General features: G+C 38.2%; 1 protein-coding gene across 16 annotated transcripts in view; it reads right to left on the bottom strand.

Annotated features, from left to right (window-relative positions):
• Positions 1-24,620, bottom strand: part of USP40 (ubiquitin specific peptidase 40) — a 35,253-nt gene that overhangs the window by 7,226 nt on the left and 3,407 nt on the right. For 4 of the 16 annotated variants that reach the window (XR_005820948.1, XM_040561131.1, XM_040561135.1 and 1 more), the window contains exons 4-26: positions 24,083-24,196; positions 23,372-23,536; positions 22,686-22,832; positions 19,167-19,310; positions 18,134-18,262; positions 17,458-17,559; positions 17,006-17,113; positions 15,671-15,992; positions 15,116-15,197; positions 13,868-14,039; positions 12,865-12,949; positions 11,824-11,894; positions 10,405-10,721; positions 9,330-9,456; positions 8,543-8,600; positions 8,033-8,086; positions 6,739-6,827; positions 5,976-6,062; positions 4,666-4,702; positions 2,909-2,973; positions 2,274-2,348; positions 1,033-1,162; positions 35-129 (exon numbers count right to left, since the gene is read on the bottom strand). Coding sequence is in view for 13 of the 16 variants with exons in the window: in XM_040561131.1 (XP_040417065.1) it covers positions 35-129; positions 1,033-1,162; positions 2,274-2,348; positions 2,909-2,973; positions 4,666-4,702; positions 5,976-6,062; positions 6,739-6,827; positions 8,033-8,086; positions 8,543-8,600; positions 9,330-9,456; positions 10,405-10,721; positions 11,824-11,894; positions 12,865-12,949; positions 13,868-14,039; positions 15,116-15,197; positions 15,671-15,992; positions 17,006-17,113; positions 17,458-17,559; positions 18,134-18,262; positions 19,167-19,310; positions 22,686-22,832; positions 23,372-23,536; positions 24,083-24,196 (2,775 nt within the window). In the remaining 3 variants the exon portion in view is untranslated. Of the gene's footprint in view, positions 1-34; positions 463-493; positions 573-1,032; positions 1,163-1,183; positions 1,895-2,273; positions 2,349-2,908; positions 2,974-4,665; positions 4,703-5,975; positions 6,063-6,738; positions 6,828-8,032; positions 8,087-8,542; positions 8,601-9,329; positions 9,457-10,404; positions 10,722-11,823; positions 11,895-12,864; positions 12,950-13,867; positions 14,040-15,115; positions 15,198-15,670; positions 15,993-17,005; positions 17,114-17,452; positions 17,565-18,133; positions 18,263-19,166; positions 19,311-22,685; positions 22,833-23,371; positions 23,537-24,082; positions 24,197-24,620 lie in introns of those variants that run through there. The other 12 variants (XM_040561133.1, XM_040561134.1, XR_005820949.1 and 9 more) reach the window with 11 other exon arrangements.

Raw genomic sequence — 24,620 nt, 5'->3', positions numbered from 1 at the left:
TGCTGTACATTTCCAACACAGGAGAGCATCTAACCTGCATCTTCAGATCTTCCAAAGTGGCTTCGCCTGCTATTTCTATACTCCCAGCGTAACACAAATCCGTGTCTGTTTGGATGCATTCTGGTGAGTCTTTAGATGGGGGCAGGAAGGGAAGAGGGAGGAAGAAAAACAATAGTAAAGTGAGTATGACATTGTCCATTGTCCTAAGAGATGGGTCACTTGTAGGTGAGATTTCACTTAAAGACCTGACCTAAGTTTTTTTATGGTAGTTTAAGAAACCTACTCAAGTCTGTAAATAGTATTAATTAGTGGTTATGGCTCTGAAATGCAGAGTGTCTCGCAAGGAAAATTAAAACTGTTCTTATCTACACTACTGGACTCGACATGGAAGAAAGTCAGACTGACAAAGCTTGAGAGAAAAGGAGGAAAAATTGAAAAACAATCTACACTTCTGCAACACAGCTCACTAGCAAAGGAAGAATTTTACGCTTACTATAGAGAGGAAAATTGGTTAGTCTTCCCTTTTCCAATTTGTTGTTTTCCCCAGTTGCTTTTCTCCTTCCTTTTCAACCCTGTATGTAAATGTAAAATTTACTCATTCTCCAGCTTCTCCAAAATCCATTTAGCTTGAAGTGAGATAAATGTGATATCAAGAATCTGACATTTGAAGCCAATCACATGCGTGCTCTTTGAGTTGATGCCTTATAATACTGCCACTGCCTTAAGTATGGAGAAGCAATTTTATTTGCTGGCAGGTAAACAGCCCAGGCTTCAAACTCTAGTGAAAATCTTTGTCTTTGACCAAATACAGCCAAGAAACACGAACAGTCCCATCCAGCATTCTTGGTCTAATAAAAAATTAGATCTGTCTCTTATGTGGCTCCTTTCACCATAAGCTTACTGAAACTTGTACAGTTGCTCACAGGTTTCAGGAGGATTTTAAAGGTTCAGATTAAAATTTAGATTTTTGACCAAAAGCCCTCATTGTTATTACAGGCAATATGATTCCTTTCAAAAACTGATCAAGCTCACCACCTCCTGCAGGAGACACCTGCAAATCGTCCATCCTGCAGGTCAACCCATTCACTTGGTCTTGTCCATTTTCTCTATGTTTCATATGGCTTGAAGGCTTGAACCACCAGATGGGAATTTTCAGAAAGCCCTGAAAAATGAACAGAAAATACCAGTCAGCCCATGTGTTCCAATGCAAATTAAAAAATTTACCTTCCTCTAGTGAAGAAGGAAAAAAACTTGTTCAAGTCTGAGTTTTTGTAAAGATATTGGCATTCTTTTTACAGGGACTACTCAGTGAAAAAAACCAGCCTCATATCACATGCTATCACCATCCTGCTCTGCCATATGGCATCTAACATTACATTTTCAAGTGACTGACATTTGTCTGGAGATCAAGACATAAATATGACCTTACCAGAGGAAGCTGTATTCATTTAGCAACGTTGTTTTGCCACTTCAGAAATGCTCCTGACTTTCTTACCTGCTCCTTTCTTAGTGTCCCTTCCTGTCTGGAAGCAGGTAAGTGGATGTTTCCCTCATTTTCTGAGTAGGATATAGGCTTTATTTCTTCTCTTCAGATGCAGCTCTGAACTGGTCTATTACCACCCACTGCACTGTTGCTCTTATCCTACATTTTTGTCCTCCCAACAACTATATTAGAAGTACCTGTTTTTCCTTGAAGCTTTATTCACCATAAAATTGCTGAGATCTCTACTACGTGCCCAGTGCTTCTTGCAGTCTTTTAGCCTCCTGTCTCAACTTACAACGCCCTTTATCACTTGAGGTTTGCTTGTGCAGAAACCTTCCATGGCCATTGCTGATGAGAATTTCCCAGCAGGGCCCTCCATTTTCAAGCACAATCATCAGGACAAAATCTGACCTTAAAAAGGAACACAAATTCCTTTTTTTTTTTTATGATTTTATGAGGAAATAGTAGCATAAGAATTGTGCCTTCACAAGACTCTCGCATTCCAGAAATACTGATTTCTTCCAGGTTTGTTAACCTTGACACACTTCCAGACAAAGCTGCTGCAATGGGAGATTTTTACTACAAAAGTCTAAAGAAGAATATAGACAAATTAAGAATATTATGAATAATGATTTAAATAAAAAAGAGCTGTAAAACTACAAAGCATTATTCATTACTTCTGACTAAAAATATTTCAGCTGAAGAATTCTAGAATAAGAGAATAAATTACTTTCGTATTCAAGTATCAAGATAGTCACCTGACTAAAGGACATAATTTGTTTATTTTTACCTTTGGTGGAAGCTTTCCTTCAGTTATAACCAAAGTATCTCCTCTACAAACATTAAGTTCCTTCAGAGTAGCATTCTGCAGGAAGAGAAAGATAGTACACTTGTAAGTCTACATGTTCTTGTGCTTTGTTTTCTAAATTATGATTTATCTTTTTTTATGCAATGTATGCCAAAGGTGTTTTGTTTTTCCACATCCACCACTTGGAGACAACTTTGCAGCAGGACACAACTACTACATCTACAGGAGTCTGCACTGCAAGAGCCCTTCCAGTGCATCCAGCCGAGCTGCACATCACCTTCGCACCTCTTACCAATTAACACCTCATGCTTGTTTGTAGTGTGCTTAACACGTGCTAATCCTAGACTTTAGGAAAAACTATGTGGATATGGCTTAAAAATAATCCCTGAAAATAGGAGCCAGGTGCGTAAGATTTCCATTTTGACCTATTGTTAAAATGCCTTCATAAGGCCTTGTGAAAACAGAACACTGCTGAGTAAAGTAGCACACAAACACCACATATTTACTTTATAGCAGTTCTCTTTGGGAAAGTCTCTAAAGAAAAATGGAACAGACACTATTGTGTGTTTCAAGTCAAAACTATCATGTGATTCAAGTCAAAAATAGGATCCTCTTACTTCCTGACTTAATGCTTCCCCTGCTTCATAGCACCAGTCAATCCTTCTCAAATGCCAGCTGTCACCTACCAAAGAACAAAAACACACATGGAAAACTAGTTAGCCAACAATACTGTTTCATGGAAGAAAAAACACACAACTATTACTACAATTAAGACATCTATAAAGGTTTGTTGCTCTATTTTTTTGCCCCCCTCTCCCAATAAAAAAAACAAACATCTCTGACAAACTGAATCATGTACCACTTTCACATCCTTCCTCAAACCCTAGAAATACACTTCGCTGTTTGGAAGTTTTTTTTTTTTAAATAAATGCCCGCTTCCTCACCTACCTACTTAATTTCCCTAGTTTAAGAAGAAAGCAAAGCAAGTGCATTGACAATGCTTAGCCAAAAAGCATTAAAACAAATAAAACTGTACGTAAAAAAATAAAATGCTGAGGGGGGAAAAATTTTGGAAATACTGTGTGTGAATTGCTGATGAACTTCTCAATTCATTATACCATTTAAATCAATGACAGGCTCCTTAAAATGAGAACTATACTATAAAGAAAATCCAACTTCCCCTTCTAAACTGCTTATCTTCTGGATTTCCGGGAGATTTCACAGTGGAGGACAAAAAGATGGTATCGTTCAGAAACTATGATACTTTAGATTTAGCACCTATGCATAAAGCATCAAGTACAGAAGGAAGAAATACAACTAAACTTTTTAATTTGATTAAAACATAACAGATGAAAATGCACTTTCTTTGCAGAGTACAAAATTTGATTTTCACAACTAAACCAAGCACATAAGGAATCTCATCAATAATTTATGTGGAGAAAGGACTACTTTGCAATCTTTTTAAACATCAAGATTCAGTGAAGCCTGACATTTCTTTGAGAGAAGTCAGATCACAAAGCTCTACACAAGGCCAAATTTAATTTTCCACAAGCAGTAATATAAAAAGAAAGCAATGAAAACAGAATCACTGTTTCTTGGCAGTAAACCTATACCACAGGGAAATAAAAAAGGTTAAGCTTGTATTTAAGACATCGCTATGTACTCCACCCATATGTACATGTAAACAAGAACACAATACTTAATTTTATCTTGGGCTACTCAATGTGTATTTTGACAGTAACATGTTTCAGGTGAACATTTTTTATGGAGTATGGCTTAACATGCTGCCATCACTCCACCATAAAACAAATTCAGCATTTAATGAATATTTAGAAGTAAAACTGGAAAACACCACTACTCCAAGCCTGTACTACTTCCACATCAGCATCAACACAAAGACATTCAGCCAGGAAATTCACACGTGATGCAAGTGCTGTCTCTCTTCCTTAATCCTCATAAAAATGGTCAGTAACAGGAACTCCTACCACTCAGATTCCCAAACAGTGACCAAACTGTGATCTCATTTTGAACAACTTGTTTTTGCCAAGTGACCTAGAAAGGCTTTTTTCTTTAAATGTTCATCACATGCAGTGGTTTCCAATGAAACAGATGTCAAAACAGCCAAACACCTCCACCTGTATGTGCACCCAACTGTACATTCCAGAAACTGTGGGTTTTGCCATACTGCCATTAAATATAAAGCTGGAAGCTGCACAACCAGCTTTTATCAGAGCAAAACTATAAGTTCATAATTCTTTCTTCTCCCCTCCTCACATTACAATGACACAAATCATTGTAACAAATTAAGTTTCAGGGTACCAAGACCTGTCTTAGAAACCTGAAAAATACGTTATTAAACAACAATACAACTAACCTGATAATCCAGATTTTTCCAGCATTAAATTTAGACACTGGAAAAAAGAAAAAACATAAGTTGAGACTTCACATTCTCAATTCATAGGTTGGGAAATAAAGTTTTCAGCAAATCTACACTAAAAATTCCTAAGACACAGAAAGAGAGTGACTGATTCCTGTTCAACTCCTAAAAGCAATATAGTTACATAGGCATGGTGCATTTGAGCTAGATATTATACCCTTTAAATAGGGAATTTTTCTCCTGTAGGAAGTTTACTGTGTCAGGCGAGTAGGCTCACACACAGTTAAAAGTTTGTGCTGTCAGTTTGTTGATTCACTAAAAAGAAGTTCTGCCACTGAGCTCAAAAATGCACCTTTGAGAAATAAAACCTCCAAAACTCACTTTCCACTACTTCTAGATATCAGCAGTCTGTACCAGAAAGAGGGATCTGCAGTACTGAGGACTGCTTCCCTCACTCTGTGCAGTTGTCCATTCAGAGTTTGATAAACTACAGAAGAAATGTTTGTAGCAAAATTGTCTGTAGCAACATGTCTTTAATCCAGTAACCCTCACTAGCTCTTGTTCTCCATAAGTAATGTAAGATGATTGTCTTAATTCCAAACTCCTTCCAGTCCATATACAGCCTACCATCCTCCACAACCCATGCAACTATTAAGTCTGATTGACTGGTCCAAGATAGAGTTATGGTGCTTACTGCATCATTCTGGATTTTTCTGTTTTGACTGTCAAGCACATTAGAACAACTTTTTGAATACACATTCCCAAAGACACTGCACCATCCTCATACACTGCATTCTATCTCACCTGGACTTGGCCATAATTATCATTAAAAGCTGCCTTATCCTCTTTCTTTGAGCAATGCTGTCAGAGTCCAACTTGCAGACCTTTTTTTTTTTTTAAAGTCTAATTGCACAGCACAACTCAAAAGCATGCATATAGAATCATTCAGGTTGTAAAAGACCTCTAAGATCATTCAGTCTAAAGATTAACCTAGTATTGAGAAATAAATATAAACTACCACATACAAAAATTTAACTGTGGCAGTCTCTGCCATGATTACATCTCATACTGAGTACTGCTGTTTATAAAAGGAGTGGCTAGCCACGCACGAAGTAGTGAGACTACATTCATCCAAAGGAAATATGATGTCTCTTTACTACTTGGTGAAAGCTCAAGGCAAGTTGAAACACTTTTGATGCGATGTCTCCTGGCAAGCTGAAGTGACACACAGGTACAAAACAAGGTTCTCTACAAGCAGCAGTCCTGACCCAAGCATGACATAAGCTTTTAAGAGCATCTAGACTTACTTCTTTCACAGAGGCAGTCTCTTCCACAACTATCTCCATCTCAGGGCCCATATGTTGGTCGTGCCCAATAATAAAATATAAGAGCAGCTAAAAAGGCAAGTATAAACTATTTAGAATACATATTTAAGTACAGAAATACTGGGAGAAAACTCTCCCCAATGCATGCACTTATTGCATGAAGTACCAGCTATTGCACTGTTACCATCAGTCAAACAGCACTGCAACTACAGAGAACAGAGGAGCACATGCAATTGAGTTATGGACATCAGTATGGACATCAGTATGGACATCAGTAGAGCTTCATTAAGCAGCTGTACATGTGCTTTGCATGCTGCAAATGAGAGAGAAAACCTGCTAGCTTAAGCCCTATTCTGGCACTTTGATCATCAGAAATATACAGCCCCCCCATCTTTACAACTTGCAGATATCAAATATAGTATTACCTCCCTTTTCTTTATGCTCTTTTGCTCATATGCACATGAGAGCAAACATGGAAAACTGCAAACAGATCAATTATAATAAGTGATTTACAATTAGTCAAATGAGCTATATTAACTGTTAGTGTGTATAGGCTCTTGGCCTTCAGCACTTGAGATGTGACATGAACCTTCCTGATAATACATATAATTCTTGATATTAGTAAGCATTTTTCCCCCATACTGATTACCACTACAGCCATTGTAAAAGTACAAAGAGGACCACGTGAAATATTGAAAAGCATAAAAACACCTCTAGTCCCTTTTCAGTCCCAGCCCTTTTATACCTGTGTGGAAGTTAGAGCTTTTCCACGACACAGCCCGAGCAAGCTTCCCGTTTTCAGTTCTGCTTCCTTGACAGTATAATCCTCAGGCACTTCAGGGAAAAGAAAATAAGGAAAACATCATAAGCTGCCGTTTCTGAAAATATCCATTCTATTGTGCTGCTCTTTAGAGAAAGAAAAATGTTCAGTGACATTTAGGGAGCTTATTTTCCAGTGTTTACATTAAATCTGTAAGCCTTCTATGACTAGGGCAGATCTGTATAAAGGTTTCTCCCCACCACCCCTTGTACACCCTTGTATGGGGGTGACAGAAGACTTTAGGATGGAACAGACATTTGTAGGTTATCTGGCTCAAACCCCTGCTCAAAGCAGGACCAGCTCTGATGAGGTTTTTCCAGTCAAGCTCTGAACACTTCCAAGGATGGCTAACCCATGCATCTCTGGGCCCCATGCCTATTGTTCGACCACTCAGTGTGAATTATTCCCTTTCCCCCGCTACCACACCCAGTGGGAATCTCCCTTGCTGTAATTTGTGTCAGCTGCCTCTGATCCTTTCATCCAACTCTGGGAAGAATCTGACACTGCTTCCTCTACAGGTCCACAATGAGGAGTTAAAAAATGACAATTATTTCCCCTGAACCTCCTCTTCAGGCTGGAAAAAAACAGCTTCCTTCCTCTCATGTTCCAGTTCCCAAACCATCCTGGATGCTTTCCTCCAGACTGGCTCTAGTTTGTTAGGGTTTCTTTCTCATACTTGGGAGGTCCCAAAATGGACACCACACTCCAGACGTTGTCTGACAAATGCTGAGTAGAGCAGAATTAATCTCTTTGGCCTCCTGGTTGTACTTTGCTTTAGCAGTGTTACTAGTAAAATAGTAAAAATAGAGAAAATATTTTCCAACAAGTGCAAAGCTGATCTATAGTCTCTCGCTACTGCCCCAACAACAGTGAAAATAAAGCTTGAGTTTCTATTCTACTGAACGTTGGCCATCAGGAGCAGAGTTATACAGTGACAGTAGTATTACACACATCTAAATCACAGACCAGGCTGTGGCATGAACATGTTCCTCTATTCCTGTGGAAGCAAAAGTCCACACATTACTCTGTTTAACACCACAGATACAAGCAGCCTTCTCATAGTGAACAGGAGCATAACAGTGCTTCCTCCATCACCACAGTATTCAAGTCTACTGTTTCAGCTGCACTAAAATCCAATAATCAAACTTTGCACATCACTTCAAGTCTCCCAATTTAATTTCTCTTTAAGAATGATACCAAAATAAGTAAATAAATTTACCTGGAGAGAGAAGTTTCCCATTTTCACTAACAGGTCTAAGACAACTGTCACTTGCTGTAACAAAAAAGGGTGCAGAAGAGAGGTTGATATATTAAATAATTCAAATAAGAAGTTTGGCTCAGAAATTTAGATGGGTAACATATTTCAGATTAATGACAACAGGTTTATCCTAGGGGCCTTCCTCTGGAGATATTACATCAAAAGGAGTGAATTCCTAGGTACTTCATGAACAAGTTTTTATACTTTCAGTGAAAGATTACTTTCTCTTTGAAGCCACCTGTTAGCCACAACGAGTAAAATATGAAACTGGCCAAGTGTTTCCAAAGACTTTTTTCTTGGAGAGCTTTAGGAGGCAACGGGACATGGGGCTGGGCACCCTGCTCGGGGTGTCCCTGCTGGAGTGGGGTTGGGACAGGTGGACCCAGGGGTCCCTCCCCACCTCAGCCAGTCTTGTCATTCTGTGAAATTCTAATGTTATTAGATCTGTAAGTAAAGCAGTTGAACACTTACCTAGCTCTTCGTCTAGTTGAAACTCCTGTATTGCTTTCATTTTGATATCTGACATCACCTAAAAAGAAAGCAGTATTAACACCTCCAATACAAAAAAGCCAATATATCTGCTGTTCAAATGCCAGTCCACAAAAGGCAGCCTTCACTTGAAATTCATCCCAGTTATGTTCTTATTCCTGCTAACATTATACACAACTAAGAAAACATTTATTTAATATTATCACACAAATATGATATCTGTACATTTATTACATGCAACATATTTGGGGAAATTTTTCTTACAAAAAGTATTCCAAAGAAAAGAAAATGGTATTTAACTTTTGAATTTATCAAATGACTAATATTTAGCAAATATTCATTTTGCAAGCAGTACGTTCTGTAACAGGAAATAACTTGAAAAGCAGAAAAGGTATCAGAGAAATCCACCCCTTGGCAAAACCAGCATTTCTTTCTTATCCTGTTTTGAAAAGAAGAAATAGTATTTTCTTCCTCTTTCAGGTTTTGTTACTGGCATAGCCTCAATACGCTTACAGGATGGTCCAAAAAGAAAACTGTTTCACACAAAGACACTAGTGTAGCCTGCACTGTATTAAGTCACCAGCATTATGGTCTTAATACATAACATCAAACCATTCCAGTAACTTTAACTCCAAGCTGCACACTATTTTCCCCACAGAAACTTCAGTTCAAATGCTAAAACCAGTCCTCATTAACCTGCCCAACTGCACTGGCCAAACATCTCAGGGAAATAGCCTGTCTTAAATGCCTGAATAATCAGACTTCTTACTGTTTCAATAGTGGCAGTAATTTTAACGTGTTTCTCTTCATCTTCCATTCCGCAGAAGTTTTTAACTTGGAGCCAGCTGATGTCGTACGTAAAAGCAGTCAAATTGCCACTTGAAACATTCACAAAGCTGTAAAAATGAGCAGTAAAAATATAGTCAAAGACAAGAGAACTTTGTATTATCTGGACTAGATTGCTAAATACCAAAGCTCTCAAATAAATCAAAAATGCCTAGGTCATTAATAGTGATAGCCTCAGGCAGAATCCAGGCACCACTGGGCTGGCTATTGAGCAAACCAGGAAAAACTGTTTTGGTAATTGTCTTTCAATGGAAATAGAGCTTTTGAAGGCACTCAGAGTTGAAGTCACTTTGTGAGGCTGGATCTAAGCCTTCTGGAAAAAGTATTTTAAAAGCATACCAAGTAATAACCAGACTTTGAGACTGTCTATGTGTCTGCTACTACACAAACAGAGAAACAGCTCTTTGAGAAGAACCCTCTCACTGATGTAGTTGCAATTTTTCAGAACTGTTTCAGCTAGGAAGTTAGAATTTATATAACGAGCACATATACACATCTCTAAAAACAGGAACCTACCCTCAGGACTATACACTCGGAAGGGAAACGAGACCAGAAACTTGCCTCTGGCAACTTTAGATTCAACTTGGGAGATTCAGCAGAGCTGCATACTCTTCTGATACTGCACAGTTCTCTCTCATTCCACCAAGTCTCTCAGAGAACCACAAAACTCAAGGCTTAGAAATTCAAGTTACTCCAAAAATGTGCCAGCACACTGGGCACAATTTGTTCTCATTAGGTGTTTCCTATTAAAAGTGTAAGTCAAAGGATGTGACTGCATCTGCACTTTATGAGCAAAATATCTAACAGTTGGTAAGAGTCTGATCCCAAAAATGTAAGGCTACATTATCTTGAATTTAAAAGGTCACAAAATGAAAATTAATTTGAGTAATGTATATATAAACATATATACGTACACACACATCTAGCATAATTTTAACTGAACAGATTTTGCCACAACTGCTTTTTTGATTAATCATACTTAAAATCAAAATGGTTACCTCTGGTCATGGCTGTCTAAGATTAGTACTGAACATCCATCTGTCAGACCAACACTTCTGATCGTTTCCTTCATATGTTCTTCAAGAACTTCCCAGTTCTTGCCTTCTCTATCAGGTCCTGAGCCATGCTTTAAAATGATTCCTCCTGACGGCGCTAAGGCCCTGTGCAGATCCTCCAGTTTTGTGCTGCACGGAAAGATGTGCTGCGATTCTGTGAAGTGTTGACCCTTCCCTCCTTCATTATACTCTGCCAAACGAAGAACGTTTATGATCACAGGTTCATGATCAGGGCCTGTCATCACCTTTGTGCCACCAACCTGAAGTAAGGAATGCATAGATTATGTAGAGATCAATAATGCACATTTCTGTAAATAGGAAATACTATACAGCAATAAGTGACAACAGTAAAATTATTGAAGCAAAAAGGTGGAACCTCTCTCCTTAGAAATAAGCCATTTTTGGCCAAATGCCTACTGAACAAACAACGAGAGTAACTCAAATGTATTGGGACAGGAAAGCATGCTGCTAAGGTCTGTTCTATGTCTGTATAGATAGTAAATAATGTTGGTAACAGTAACGGGGTAAACAGTGGATGGAAAAAATCAGTCTCCACCAAATTATGGATAGCTGACTTTAACCCCTCAGGATATTAAAAATTAGCATGACTGAGGCAGGTGAAGAGAATTAGATTTTTAAGTCTGTGCTTTCTGATTTGTTACCTAGGCCAAGAATATAATTACTTGCTGAAAGCAATTTGATTGCGTAAGAAGCTGAAGCATTGAAGACCACATCAAAACTACAACAAAGACAAGAACTCTGTTACTGGAAGGTTGTTTTTGTTTTTCCTTGAAAAATCAGAGAACAAATGTATACTTTTACAGCAAAAATCTGTTTAAAGCAATATTCTATTCCATAATAGAGATGGAGGGCAAACTTTTGCTGTGTTATGTAATCACTGAAACAAGCACTTGAAAGTTAAGCAGAAGCCTGGATATTGAGGGGACCCGAAAGAAGCATAGCATTTCAGGGAGACCATAAGCAAAAATAGGTGAATGGTTCACCACAGGGCATAAGTTATCACATTACTATCAACTGATCTACCAAGAGGCACCAGATCTTCTCACGATTATACTCCAGTGTAACTGGCATTGGATACCTACAGGCACCTATTAATCTGACCGTATCACATTCTGCATTCTGTACAGTTCTACCAAGAACCACACTGTACATCACACAGAAGGTTAACAGTGACAAATTGTAAAAATACTGTATTCTAGATGAGGCTGAAGGGGTGTCCTCAAAGCCAACGTTAGCATGTCAGTAGCACAGCTGCAAAATAGACTGAAGCTTCCAAAAACATGTCTAGAGACTACATCTTATCTCTTGGGAACTGAGAAGAAATATTTGGTTTTCATTTACCTCTTTCCCGTTCCACACAAAAACATCTGCTCCATCAGCCAGCCCAAAGCAGTCCAGTGTCAGCTCATCTCCTAAAAAGAACAAGTTATCAAGTTCTTCTCCCCCAAAAAACACACACAGCTGGTAACTGCACATTCTACTCTGGCTCAAGTCCGCCACTACAAAAGCTGCTGTGTGATCAGAATTTACAGGGGGTAAGTTAGGGTTCACTCAAGTAGCAAGGGCAACAAGAGTAGGTACCCAGTGAAGATGGCCAAAGCACAAAGGTTTCAATTCCATTTCCCTTACAAATCAAGGCTCACACTAGCACTTGATAAAGCTACTTGGTCAGGATTATCCAGATAAGCTTTAACAGCGAATCAATAGATTTAAAATAAAAAGCTGGACTTAACAAGTGAGTTACATACAATGTGTTCCATGCATATTCTTTGAAATACTAACATCCACACTGCAATTTATTTTACCTTCCTACCATAAGCCAGATACAGATTTTTTTTTAAAGACTGTCCTTTAAAGAACCATACTAAGATCTGAAGCAATACTGACAGCTGAGTGCATCTGCATTTTGATGTCAATATTTTAAAAGTTGGGCTATGTTCTGAAAGAGCTCTAATTTTCTTAAACAGACCATAAATCTTGTAAAAATCTAAAAATAACTGAGTAGATTTTTGAAGACTTACACCTAGAATTACATAATAATGCAAAGCTAGAGATAGAACACATGGTTTTAAAATATGAATTTTTACGTTGAAGTTGATGTTTTTCTTATGTAATCATTTACCTTTGCACAATTCCTACTTCAGCTTAAGCCTAAACTAAATTTTTTTTAGTATCACCCTGGCTCCCCTCTATCATCTCCTCTACCTATTAGGTAATTATTATGAAAACAAATACTCATAAGCAAATCAAAGTCAAAATAGAAGCCATTATCTTTTTGTCAGCAAATACACTTCTCCAAGATGTTTTACATAAGAAATCCTCAGTGTCTTCAATAAATACACCAAACAAACAACACAGAACCCCTGTACGTGGTAGTCTTACCATCAAGAATCTCGTAAAGATGCAGTCCTGCTGGTAAAGGTTTGGCATTACTGAGAATCATGTCTCCTTCCCAAGATTCCAATATCTAATTGGTAAGAAAAGGAAAAAAACACAGAACTTCAACAAGCAGCAACTCATACCACTCAAAATTACGACTTTGCTGAAAGCTGTTACAGACTAGCTACACCAAGCTCATTTTGGCACTTAACAGGTCCCTGCTACTTCTTTCTACTAAACTAGTGGCACAGAAAACACACAAGCTTTTTAGGACTTGTGCTTTCACACTAGTCACCAGACTAAAACAGTTTCAACTGGATGCTAACTGAAAGTTGTACAATATAAGCAAACGATGTTTTCAGAGAGCAAGATAGCTTCAATGTACATTTTCAAAGTCAGGTTAGGTTGGGCTTTGAGCAATCGCATGAGCAGGAGGTGTCCCTGCCCATGGCAGGGGGGATGGAACTAAATGGTCTTTAAGGTCCCTTCCAGCCCAAACCATTCTGTGATTTTATCACAGATGTCAACAAAAAGCATTTTACAAATTGTCCCATTCCTTTAACATAGTAAATACAAAGACACCACTTTCAATACTTAACTAAAAGAAATCTTAAGCTTAATTTACTTATTTCTTAAACTCTACGCATTTCTTGTTAAGGCCAGCCAGCTCCTTGAAAACACAAATACATGTCACAAACTAGAATGTTAAAGATAAGTCTGAAGTTTTGCAAAGTGGCTGCCCAAATACAAATAGTTAGCTTATGAACTTTAAAGTCTAATTAATTAAAGCTTCATATATCAATCAAAAGCTTCATCAATACATCAAAAGTTGACCACATAGGAATGTTTCCTTCTGTGAAAATCCATATAGCTTTGAGCCTCCTGAAATTACATTTACTGTTAAAAATTTCTCATTGAAATAAAAATTGTGGCATAAATACATACATAAAGCAGTTGTATCTCAATTAAAATTAAAGTGTTTGAGTTCATTCAGCATAGTAAATACCTGGAATATTGACTGTCGAAGATCTCCTAGAGTTTTTCTTCTGTCAATAGTCAGATCCAGAACACTCTCTTTCCAAGTAAGTGAAGGATGCAAAGCTCCATTATCAAATTTGTAACACGAGCTCAAATGGAGATGTAAATCAATACCATTGTTTGCTGAGTCACGTTCCGCTCTTTGAAAGAAAAACACAATTAAATGGTGAGTTTAATACTGACAAATGGCTAACTTATTTCAGAGATGCTTCTGGGCAGCTGTCATATAACTGATAACCTCATGACTAAATTCAGCGTCACATTCTCTCCTCTATTAAGGAATATGCAGAAGTGCTCAAAAATGCCATATATGTATATATATAGTACATACAATACAGAGCAAGCTTAGACATATTCCACATACACAGAACACAGTTATAGGGCTTGTTTCTACACCTTGCTTCAACCTTTCTAAACAGGACAAAAACTTTATCTTTAGGGATGGGGAGACTATAGCATTTTTGTTTGTTTTGTTTTTTCATCTCCAGACTGTGTTCCAGAACAGTCCTCTTGAAACACAAACACAGAAAAAGAGAAAATTCCTGGAAAACTGCCAGGACAGACACAGCCATGCCTTCCCCCCGTTATAACTATATTTGGTTCTATTAGCAAGAAGCTAAATGTAGCAGCAAATGTCACTTAAAAATAAAAGGAATGAAGTTTCCACAGCAGAAGGGTATCACACAAGACTTCCATCTCTTGCACGTGTCTACATTTTGACAGCTTAACTGGCATTCAGGCACATCATCAGCTCTGTGTGTTCCTCACAAGAAGGAAAATTTTCAACTAACCTAGATACCACCAGCTTTTTTTCATGTTTCAGGCAAAGGATACCATTTATCTGTCGTTTCACAGGAAAGCAAGCCATTCCCCCTTCTCCCAGTGGAGAACTCCCTCTATAGATGTAATTTAGATAACATTCCATTCTCCTTCCAGAATTGTACTTTTCCATGAAAAACTGGTACAATTTGAGACTAAGTAAATTTCCTCTGAAATTTTGCAGAATGAGTAGGTAGGCCTCTAACAGGGAGGCAGGGGACCAATACAAGACAAACTGGATGTACGGATTGTATTCCTTGATTAACCTCTATTGTATTGACTCATTTTAGTATCTAATTCCACATCTGTTCAATGACTTTCTTTAATTTTAAATCAATTCTGAGATCTACAGATTAAGAATGCTGTTTAAGAGATTCATACAGTTACATTAATATACCTCATTTTTTGCAGCTCAGTATTAGCAGCATTCATTTCATTCAGAAGATGTTCAGGAATTTGGTACCTTGGATTTCCTCGAGCTGCAACAAATAATATAGGCTAGTTTGGCCTCAACTGCTTAAAATGTGCTTTGGTAAACAAGAAAAGTGAGATGAAACATTACTGTAATCATTGAAAATAACATTGCACTCTTTCTTAATGGAGTAAATTAAATTGCAAATGATACAACAGTCAAACAAGCATTTTTAATTCTTCCATGTTCACATCTATCTTTCCCTAAGGGCAAACAGATACATGAATGCCTTTAGCAAGAACTTATTTAAGTAGAAGATATTCTGCCAGTATTTGTGAAGCATATGAGAAAAAAGTTAGCGTCAGCTATAATCATTTAACTGTTCATTAGCTCCTTGGAGCTCTTTGTATCTTGAGTCAAGCCTTTTTTCCAATTAGCACTAGAAAGTTTTGTAAGGACAGAAATGCTCAACTGCCTTCACCCTCTGCAAAAAGTGTCAACGACGGAAAGCCCCAGAACATAAAGATGAGTTGTGCATACCTTCAGGAGGTCTTTTCAACTGCAACTTTCGATAAAACAGCATGTAGGCACTCTCTTTACCCTGAAATTGTTGCTCAATATCCTCCTCCTTGATCGGTTGGACTTTCGAATCATTCAGATCAAACCAATGGCAACCAACAGAAATGTCCCTTAGTCTTGTAGACATTTTTTCTAAATTCCACTGGATATCATTTTTCTGAGAAGGGCTTTGGAGATCAAGTCCTTGAGAATCTGACTGAAATGGAAGCTTGTATTTTTCCTTTAGACCAACCTTATTTTTGTCAGGACTGAACTGAAATATCTGAGGATGATTTTGCAAATACTACAATGAAAGCAAGTACAAGAAAGAACATTTTAGTAAAGGAAGATGCTTTGGATTAAATATAGCAGACTGTTAACTACATGACCTGATTTGTCCTCAATTCATAGACAAACTTTCATTTGTGGAAATCCATTCCAACAAAGAAAAAACAATAAAAAACAAAGAACTGAATTACAGTTTTAGTCATAATCAAAATCTCATTTGATAGCTCAAAACATGTGAACTAATTTACAGTTATTTCAGTTCTGCACTGTCCCATGTGGTTTTGAAATAAATTTAGCACTTGTGAAAAGTCACTTTTAGTAACTTCACAATAACACTGAAACTTTGAAATTGTTAATATTGGTTTACCCAGAACTTGTTTCTATCAGTTTTCTGTCAAAGTCAGAAAAACATCTACCCCTGTGGAAGACTCATTCAAATTTTACAACTACTTTTAAATACTTAGTTTTGAAACCTGCATGGTTGTTCTTAAAAAAAAGAATATGGATTTTCCACATATCCATAGCACAAATGCAGAAGTATTTTTCTTAAAGCATAAGAAAATACAGCAACCAACTGGATAAATACAGGACTTTATTTCAAGGGTTAATTTTACAGACATGCCCTAAACAACCAGAAAGGGTCTTTTTTTCCTAAACAAAACTTATTTCACTTATTTCTGTTACAACTGTGAAGAGTTACTGTGTTTCTTTTGTAATTCTCAGTGCTTTTATGGTCAAGTGGCAGTAGTTTTGTTGCAGCTTCATCCGCAAGTGAAAAAAGGTGTAATAGACAGAGCTGGTTATTTTTTAGGCCAGAAATATAGATGGAAAAAAGATGCATGCTTTCAAGCAGATGATACGTTCAGAGAATCTTTTTCCTGCTCCCCAGTCTACTGATTTGTCTCACTAACCACTTATACACACATTATCTTGCTAGTCAAAGCGCCAACATTTTCACCTACCATCCTATCGACTATTCAGTAGGAATACAAAGTTATCTTAATAATAAGAAACTAACATACGTATTACCTTTCGTAATGCTCCATATTGTTTTCTGTATTTCTTATTCCAGGACACCTTTTTTTTCTCCAATAGCTTCTGCCCTAATTGATCCACAGGAATTTGTTTAGATTCTTCCTAAAGAGAAAATAAAAAGTAGAATGACAGGCTACACTGTAAAAGAATCAACACAAAGTAGGTAATTTTAAAGTGATTAAATAATTCCTATTTGTTAGTAATCCAATTTAACATTACCTTCTGTAACAGCTTGAGCAAGCAACTTCAGAAATACTCCAAAAATGGCTTTTTTGCTATGAATAGTCACTATTTGTATTGAAGTTAGGTTAAGTTACAAGCTTTATGTGCTTCACAATAAGCTCAGAAGAGTTCTATGTACTAAAGCCTGCCTCTTGCATACTTCACCCCTTCTTCTGGGTTCCTTAATATCAAAATAGAAGCAATAAACTCTTTACATACCATACCTCTGATAAAATCCCTTTCAACACCGCCAGTGGATTTTCTGTTTCTTTGGCATTTTCATTCTCTCTTAAAGCCTTATGTTCAATTAGCCTATCCTCATCTTCCTGTAGAAGAAAAATAATAGATTCACAAACACTTCAAACACAGCCAGCAGTTTTCCAGTCAGTACTACGAACAGCATGTGCACTTTAGAAGTATAAAGGAAATCCTCTGAATGCATGTTTTTGAGCAGGCTGTGCACAGTGTTTTACACAGGATTGTTTCTGCAGCCTCTTTACATAGGCATCTGGATGCTGTACAAAAACATCCAGTTCATCATATGACACAACACGTGGCAAAGATGCACTCAAAGATTGCTACAACAGAGCTCAAGCAGCTTGCACTCTGACTGGAGCATATACACACCCACACTCTGACTATCTGTGCACATGCCATACAACAGGCAGTAGTAATACAACAGCCCAGTAATGTTCAGCAGGTCAGAAATATAAACTTTGCTCCAAAATCCTGAGAGTTTCCAACCTGGAGAGATAGTATACTGCCAAAAACTAACCTCCTCAAGGAGGTAAAAGGCCAAACGTCTCACTAAAATATTAACTTGGATGTCTGTTTCAGTCTCTTAATACTTTTTTGAAAAAAAATGAGATAGAACAAGAAAAAGAAACCTTTAGCACTTACTTGTAATTGCCAGTTTCCTAATTCATCCACATCTTTGATATAAACATGATAGTGTCCTCCATAGCAGCCACCTTTATGTATAATAACAGAGAAGAGCTCATACATGTACTCTGAATCATCCATTTCAGTCTTCAAAAAGAAAAATAATAATAATAATAAAAAATATCAGCAAGTCGTCCACATAAGGACAGTTTTATACCATCAGCATAGCTTCTGATACTTCTCAATGTGCATTTGCACATGCAAAGACTGAAGGGGCTCTTCACTGATGGGGAACACTAGCAAGGACCAACATGAAGCATGGACCAAGGCACAGGCTTATAAAGCAATTTTTTAGATGTGATTCTGAACAGTGGTGGAAATTCAAATATTTCAAATTTAAAATAATTAAATATAGATGCAAATAATAGAAGGGCTCAAATTGTTTGTGACAATAACCAGCTTATTTAAAAAAAATAGAGGAAAAACAAATGTTTAAACTAACTGAAGGCTTCCTCAAATACAAAAAACAATGTTTTAAGAAAAATCACTTCTTCAATAACAACACATCTATTAAGCATATTCTATACATATTTTAGGGATCAAAAGCTGGTATCAGGTAATGGTGTTGCTCAGTTTATAACCAAAATATACGTATATGAATACAAAGAGGAATTTGTAAGAAAAGTAACTAATGACACAAAACATATGTAGCTAAATTCATACGTGACATTATATATTTGTTAACGTATATATCTGTTAACAGGCATTGCCAATACAAAAGTAGATTTAATCTGAGATTTTTCTTAAAAAGTTAAGTTTTAGGTCATTATTAAACCCTTCCACTTTGTATAGCTCCAAAGTATTTCTCACTCTTAGAAATTGATCTTTTGGAGATATTTTACAAAAGCATTGGAACTAGGGACACAGGAGAAACCCACAAAGTTTCCTTAACATCCGGCTTCGACAAAATGCAAAATTAAAGATACCTTGTCCTGAGATATTAGTTCTCTGCTGAGTATATAGAAACTTTAACAAATATAACAGTACAAACCTGCTCACAAAAAGGCCTCAGGTTTATCTGGATAGGGAACGTATAGCAACTAGTTTCCTTGTATCGTTCACACTTCTCAAAGTCAAAGTTAAATCTCAGGAGAGAAATGGTGAGAAAGGGAGGCAACTTACGTAGTTTAGCAGACTGCAAAACGATAAAAAAAAAGTTATAAGCATATTGTTATACAGAATAATGCTTCCACCTTGCTATAGTCAAACCTTTATTTTCCAGCAAAGCTTTACAAGGAGGCAGACATGGCCAGTGTTTTCATTACTAGAAAATGCCTTCCCTAATTCTCAATTTCCCTGAGAACTAGCCATTCTACAAAGCAACCAAGATCCTTCACTTCTGTGACACCCTACATCTTCCCTGATCATCAGTCCCATACTTTATCCTGCTACAAAAATGAAACAGAACATTGCTGAAATTCAAGTTAGCAGTTTCCATTTCCAAACACCACGTGTTCTTTGTGAGAGGATTTTCACAAATTTTACACTATGAAGCAATTGCTTCAAATCCCTGGGCTTGTGCTCTCCCACGAGGTCAGGCTATGCAGTGCTTTCCCAGCAACTTTGCTCTTGACCCCTTGCACAGCACGTGCCATCACCAGACCCACACAGCTCCCAGGAGCCCATAGAGAACACACAGAAACTCAGCTCCCACTTTGCAGGTGCTACAGCAGAGCAAGAGCTTCACGATAGCTTTGCCATGCTCTGAACTATGCTATGAACAGCTATGCTCTGAACGTAAGCATAGATTTGGTGGCCTCTGAGTGCTTCCAGTGTCTCTATCCAACTCTCCATTTACACAGCCATAACAGGGTTCATCAGGAACACATGCACGGCTCAAGAAAGTTAGAATTAGGTATTCCATTTGCATCAGTTATGAAGACTACTTTGCAGAGGCACACAGGATTTTGCTCTTCAAAGCAGCTCTTCCAAGTTTAGAGTGCTAATCAGACTGTATGATTAAAGTTTGATAAAGTTCTTGAACATGAGATTTTTCAATACTCATTTTTTTAGAGGTCAGGACAAAAGAGGGAAGAAAACTTCCAAAGACCCTCAGAAAACTGAAGGAAGAGAGGAGTGGCGTGGATAGGTATGGATCACCTTGTCTTTGAAACAAGCTAGGTGCATGCAGAGGGTCATGCTGTTAGACAACTGCCTCCCTAGTGCTGGCTACATGACCAAATTTCAGAGGTAGCCAACTGTTACTTTGCACTCCCTTGAACCCAGCAAATTTTAACTCAACCCCCCATAAACAAGCCACATGAGGCAGTGGCAAACTTTCATGAACTCTAAGGTACTGATTAACTTCACCCGTCCTGAATTTGCCTCTGCACCTCCTGCATTCCACATTAGGCATGTTGCAAGGTTTGGATCACACTCATCGTGACACAGAAGAATGTCCAAAGCAGGTCAAAGAGCTTTGCTGTTGTGAAGAGGGAAAAATACATCGAAGGCAGAGTGCACTAACAGCTATGTCTGCTTCCCCTTTACAAAAAATACCAGGAATATGAGGAAAAATTAGCAACTTTTTTTTTGAAAAACTGTATGACATCAAAAACAAGCACAAAAGAACACCAAACACCATTTTGTCCCATCCTGAAGAGATCTACAATTCAAAGACCTACAGCTCTAGTAAAGCGCTCACACAACTGCCTTTCCCAGACCCTGGCAAAGAGCACAGACAAGACACAGAAGTATTCACAAATTTGATTACTATGATGGGGAAACTACTCTGAATTGTAAAACAACAAAACAAGTACTGGTTTTCAGCACAAGGATGCAGTAAGGTACGCTGGCAGACAAAGTAACCATATCTTCAGCCATGCCAACACTTAAGAGCATTCAGGGCCACATACACAACTCCTCTGAAGGATTAACAAGTTTTGTGTTAACAAGTGTCAAGCACCTGAAACTTTCCCAAGGTGCCCAGCAGTGAAGGCAGAAAACCAAGCCAAAGGAAGGAGCTGTCCAGTCTGGATGTCCCTACGCTCCTAGGGATTGCTCTCAACACAGGCTTAATGTCGACAGTTCTCAGCTGAACACTGATGAACTCCAATGACTCCGCACAGGAAAAGGTCACTCACTGCATTTAGCTTTACAAGCAATTAAAAAACGCAGCAACAGTAAATCATTAACTAGAAGATAATGACAAGGCAGCACAACTCAGCAGATAAATCCATCCACTTCCTCCAAAAGCATCTTCAAGCTGCAGCCTGAAGAAGACGCTTTCGCAGTCACTACTCTGACCACAGGAAAATGACTTTTCGGCTCTGCTATCTGCTTGCTGCCTGGATTTGTATCCTTCTCATTCCTGGCCTCTCCGAAGGAGGGAAACTGCTGGTGGTGCCCATGGATGGAAGCCACTGGCTGAGCATGAAGCAGCTAGTTCTCAAGCTCAAGGAGAGAGGACATGAAGTGGTGGTGCTTATACCAGAAGTAAGCTGGCAGATGGGAAAGGAACAGCCACACATTGTGAAAACATACCAGTGGATTACACATAGAATCATAAAATGTCCCGAGTTGGAAGGGACCCATAAGGATCATCAAGTCCAACTCCTGGCACCGCACAGGTCTACCCAAAAGTTTAGACCATGTGACTAAGTGCACAGTCCAATCGCTTCTTAAATTCAGACAGGCTTGGTGCAGTGACTACTTCACTGGGGAGCCTGTTCCAGTGTGCGACCACCCTCTCGGTGAAGAGCCTCTTCCTGATGTCCAGCCTAAACTTCCCCTGCCTCAGCTTAACACCATTCCTGCGGGTCCTATCACTGGTGATAACAGAAAATAGGTCACCTGCCTCTCCACTCCCCCTCGCGCGTAAGTTGTAGACTGCGGTGAGGTCCACCCTCAGCCTCTTCTCCAGGCTGAACAGGCCCAGTGACCTCAGCTGCTCCTCATATGTCTTCCCCTCTAAGCCCTTCACCATCTTCATCACCCTCCTCTGGACACTCTCCAACAATTTAACGTCCTTTTTGTACTGTGGTGCCCAGAATTGCACACAGTACTCAAGGTGAAGCCGCCAGAAGACCTGGTTAGTTCCTTTCACGAGTGTGTTGTTACTCACCTGAATGCTCTAGCACTATACAGCACCATAACAGATGTTTTCAGTATGTTCATGTATCACTGCAAGAACCTGCTCAGCAGCAAACAACCCAATACCTGAACCAAGAGAGCCCATCTCCCTGGGCAGAGCAAGAGTTGCTTGTTATCTGTGCTCTTCACGTGATAATTTCCATGTAGTTTACTTTGTTCTTTTCTATATTACCTAGCAACCTATTCACAATTGGCTAGACTAAAGCCAGCGACAATACTCAAGTCAAGAAATGAGTCACAAACTTTTGATGACATAGCTGCTGAGCTTTAACATGCAGGTCTGTTTTTGGTATTCTAATCTGGTGGTATACAACAAGAAAGGTGCAGATTTTTTATCTCAGGGTTACAGGGTGGACGCACATGTAAGTGAAGTTTCTAATTGTTAGCAAATCAAATACTGAGTGACCTAACGCATTACCTTTGAAGCTTCAACAAGTTTATCACAGGCTCCGCATCGATACAAGTTCTCATTTTCAAAGTATTCTTCTTCCACATACATGTTCCACAGGGCCTCCTCCAAGCCAGCTACACCTTTTACTGCCACTGTTAGGTCTAAGAAATCTTCCTATGCAGAAATACAACAAAAAAATGAGACAGTAAGTAATGTAAATTTACAGTACATTATAGAAAGATACTCATCCCATTTGCTGCAGCAGATGTGAGCACTCATTTTGCTTTCATCATTGATGGGAAAGAACATACACCCTAGATTTTAATTTTTTAATTACAAGGAGCAGTATAACAATGTAAAGATATGTTTTACTGTTGTTACACCCCAACTGTTCAGCTGTCTGCTATCTACTACAGGCAACATTTGCAACACAGATCTAATAATGCTATTTTGTTTCTTTTTCCTAGTGAGTCATTTTTTGATGTAGGTGGTTTAGCAAATGCCAGCCAAGATTTAGCAATAAAGTCATGCATAATTTTCACGTGTTTGCAAGTCCGCAGTGCCCTAATCAATATACACTGCCCAGATTCAAGAAGACTACTAGTGACACTTTAGAAAGTTGTCTTTTTTTTTTTTTGAGTTGGGGAAAAAACATTTTAAGCATCTTCAAAAGACCGAACAGAAACCTATCCTGGAATATCCTCCAGCTTTACCTGTCTCTCACTGATATTCTTGCATTCTTTACAAACAATCTGGTTGACAACAGTTCCATGGTACAATCGATTAATAAGGTCATGACCCGAAGTCCCCACAAGGGAAGTCTCCAAAGCACTAAACAGAATCCGATTTAATTCCTGCACATCGTGCTGCCTCATTTCCTGCATGATAAAAAAAATTGAAGAAATAAGAAGTGCCATCTGCTATGCTTATTGCTTAAAAAACAACTTACATTAAGTGTGGCAGAGAGCTGCCTCAATTGTTACCCATGTATTTACTACCCCAAAAGAAATTTATTACATTATTCTTAACTTATGCTTTTTGTAGTAGCTACAAGTATATAAAATAAAACGCACCCCACATGAGACACTTTCACCTATGTAGGTTTCCACTGAACTCTAAGCAGAGTTACACAGTAACAATTTAGGTAGAAATTTAAGTACATAAAGGACAAGCACCTTAGTTACTGCTGGAAAAAATGTTCCTGTAAAAACAAAGGGAAACAAATGAAAGCTATTGAAACTGTATCTAATGAAAGAATTTATCCTGTTGCTCACTGAGAACAATTAAGACATCCTTCCTGCGGAGGTACAATAGTATAAAACAGTTGACCTAATCAACTGCTATCTCCACAGCCTGAAATATTCTAAGAAATTTTTTCCATGTCAAAATTCAGTATCGATGGTGACACAGGTGCCCGTTTATACCTCATTGCTGTTCCACCCAAAGCTCTCAGTAAGGTCTGTCGTAGACGCAGCCTGCTGGTCTAAGAGCAGAAGCTGAGCAAATAACCGTTGAAGTTGCAGTGGAATTATTCGAACCTAGAAATATAAAGCAATATATACCCAGCAGATCAGAAAGTCTTTAAACCAATCATTTTGATTTAAAAAGAAAACTAATTTATTAAAAATCTTGTAACAAGCCACCATTGTCTAAGGCTTTCATAAATCAGGTTACTTGACTCTCACCAAAACTTCTGCCAACAGTGGTTCCCAGAACTGTACAATGCCTCCCCTTACTCAATACAGTCATGGAACGTAAGTTTTGTGATAAAGCAAAACTGTGCAGCTTAAAATTAACTCACCAAAGTACACAATGACAACATTATGTCCTATTTTTCATAATCCTAAACCTTAAGAACTTGTTACAAGACATCAAGACATTGACTTATGAGCTACTCCTTGATCAGTAAAAAAAAAAAAAGGGGGATAATGAGGTGGAAAGAGAGGGGTTAACGTCCACAAG

The sequence above is a fragment of the Cygnus olor genome, chromosome 6 (assembly GCF_009769625.2).
Source record: "Cygnus olor isolate bCygOlo1 chromosome 6, bCygOlo1.pri.v2, whole genome shotgun sequence".
In the NCBI taxonomy this organism is placed as follows: Eukaryota; Metazoa; Chordata; class Aves; order Anseriformes; family Anatidae; genus Cygnus; species Cygnus olor.
Note: the sequence above shows the minus strand (reverse complement) of the source record. Positions and strands in the feature narration are given on the sequence as shown.